This window comes from Sinocyclocheilus rhinocerous, unplaced genomic scaffold, assembly GCF_001515625.1.
Source record: "Sinocyclocheilus rhinocerous isolate Xijiao unplaced genomic scaffold, SAMN03320098_v1.1 scaffold909, whole genome shotgun sequence".
NCBI lineage: Eukaryota > Metazoa > Chordata > Actinopteri > Cypriniformes > Cyprinidae > Sinocyclocheilus > Sinocyclocheilus rhinocerous.
In genome coordinates this window covers 352,554-354,596 of record NW_015666359.1, presented here as the reverse complement: position 1 = coordinate 354,596, position 2,043 = coordinate 352,554, and the positions used below count along the sequence as shown (strand labels likewise).

Sequence of the window (2,043 nt, the reverse complement as noted above, 5' to 3'; positions counted from 1 at the left end):
TGGATGGGTTAAATGCAGAGCACTAATTCCTAGTATGGGTCACTTGGCCACATGTCACGTCACTTAACTTAACTGATAGGACAATATTTGGTCGAGATACAACTATTTGAAAATCTGGAATCTGAGGGTGCAGAAAAATCTAAATACTGAGAAAATCGCCTTTAAAGTTGTCCAAATGAAGTTCTTAGCAATGCATATTACTAATCAAAAATTAAGTTTTGATATATTTACAGTAGGAAATTTACAAAATATCTTCACGGAACCTGATCTTTACTTAATATCCTAATGATTTTTGGCATAAAAGAAAAATCGATAATTTTGACCCATACAATGTAGTGTTAGCTATTGCTACAAATATACCCCAGAGACTTAAGACTGCTTTTGTGCTCCAGGGTCACATATGTTCTTTTAAGTTGTGTGGACTTAACTCACAGCCATGTTTCTAATCTGGGATGAGAGTCAATCTGACATTCTGAACGCTTCTGTGTTGGTCGTCAGGAGCGGATCCGGAGAACCCAAGGAGGAAGGCCGTGACTCGAAGCCCAGATCGCTGCGCTTCACCTGGAGCATGAAGACCACCTCGTCCATGGAGCCGGGAGACATGATGAGAGAAATCCGCAAGGTGCTGGATGCCAACAACTGCGACTACGAGCAGCGCGAGCGCTTCTTGCTCTTCTGCGTGCACGGCGACGCGCGGCAGGACAGTCTCGTCCAGTGGGAGATGGAGGTGTGCAAACTGCCCCGTCTGTCTCTCAACGGCGTGCGCTTCAAACGCATATCGGGGACGTCCATCGCCTTCAAGAACATCGCTTCCAAAATTGCCAATGAGCTCAAGCTGTAAGCAAAGGGTTCCAAAAAATACACATCTATAGGGAACGCTAAAAAAAGGAATCTGGCCAAGAAGTTTGAGCAGCATTTTGAGTTACTGCTTCTGCTGTAATGTGTAGTAGAGAAAATATGAATGCGAAAAGAGAAAAAACGCCCTAGCCTGATCTTCATGGCCTCTTGATATACGCCTGGTTAAAACAACCATCTTGCAATAATATCGAAACCCTATCAGGGTCGGCAGGACAGGGATCTGTCGAGCGAATTATCGTAACAGACTTCAACCGACTTTTTCCATATGTACAGTTAAGATCTAGAATGTTTTTGTTGTATTGAATTAATGATAGAGTTGTATAATACAAGACTTTCAGCCTACTTGCGTGGAGGTGTTGTATAGTCACTATTGAGCTCTGTACAGAAAAATTATGTTCAATGTGTCATACCTGTTTAGTTGTTTAATTGTTGTTGTTTTTTTTAGATTTTGAGACCACTCAGTTTTAACAGTTTTTATTACTTATCAACATTTGTTTTTAAAGGGACCGTTGATCCAACAATGGGCGTTCTGTCATTTCAGTGTGGTCACAACAAGCCTGTGTGTTGTTGTTTTTCATTTCGAAGAATTATGCAGCTTTATCTGACTAATAAGCGCCAAAAATGATAAAACACCATAATGATACACTTTGTGTAACAATTCAAAATCTAAGTTGTTAATCACTGAAAATGTGCATTTAAAAAAAATTTAAAAATAACAGCATACATGGCAGGACACGAGGGCAAGTAAATAATGACAGAAGTTTCATTTTGGATGAATTATCCTTTTAATTCAGAGTGAGAATTAGATGTGATCATAACATCAGAATTAATGAGTAAGTGTTTTGTAGAGAAGGCAGTGAGTTTTCCAGATGCAGATGGTCAAATCGGCTAGAAATTCGTAAACGAACGTCGACATTAACATTCCATACAGAACATAGAGCGAGACTAACATCATGAAGCTGTAGTGCAGAAATCCTGCGGTGTGTTTGGAGCAACACTGAGCCGTGCGTTTTCCTTTGAAATCCAGAAACAAGACAAGCTTCAACTGTAACTCCAAGACTTTTATTTATTAAGCCATTTTATGCCTTCCTGTTTTATTAACTGTAGAAATTCATCCAGAGAATGCATTCCTTTTTTTTTTTTTTTTTTTTTCATAATTGGAGGCGTGGTGATCATTATTACTAA

The 2,043-nt window shown here is 39.4% G+C and overlaps 1 protein-coding gene across 1 annotated transcript in view; it reads left to right on the top strand.

Moving 5' to 3' along the window:
• LOC107732235 (MAP/microtubule affinity-regulating kinase 1) overlaps positions 1-841 on the top strand; it is a 65,560-nt gene extending 64,719 nt beyond the window's left edge. The window contains exon 17 of the mRNA XM_016543514.1: positions 499-841. Within this exon, the coding sequence (XP_016399000.1) occupies positions 499-841 (343 nt within the window). The remainder of the gene's footprint in view (positions 1-498) is intronic.
• Positions 842-2,043: the final 1,202 nt, after the last annotated feature.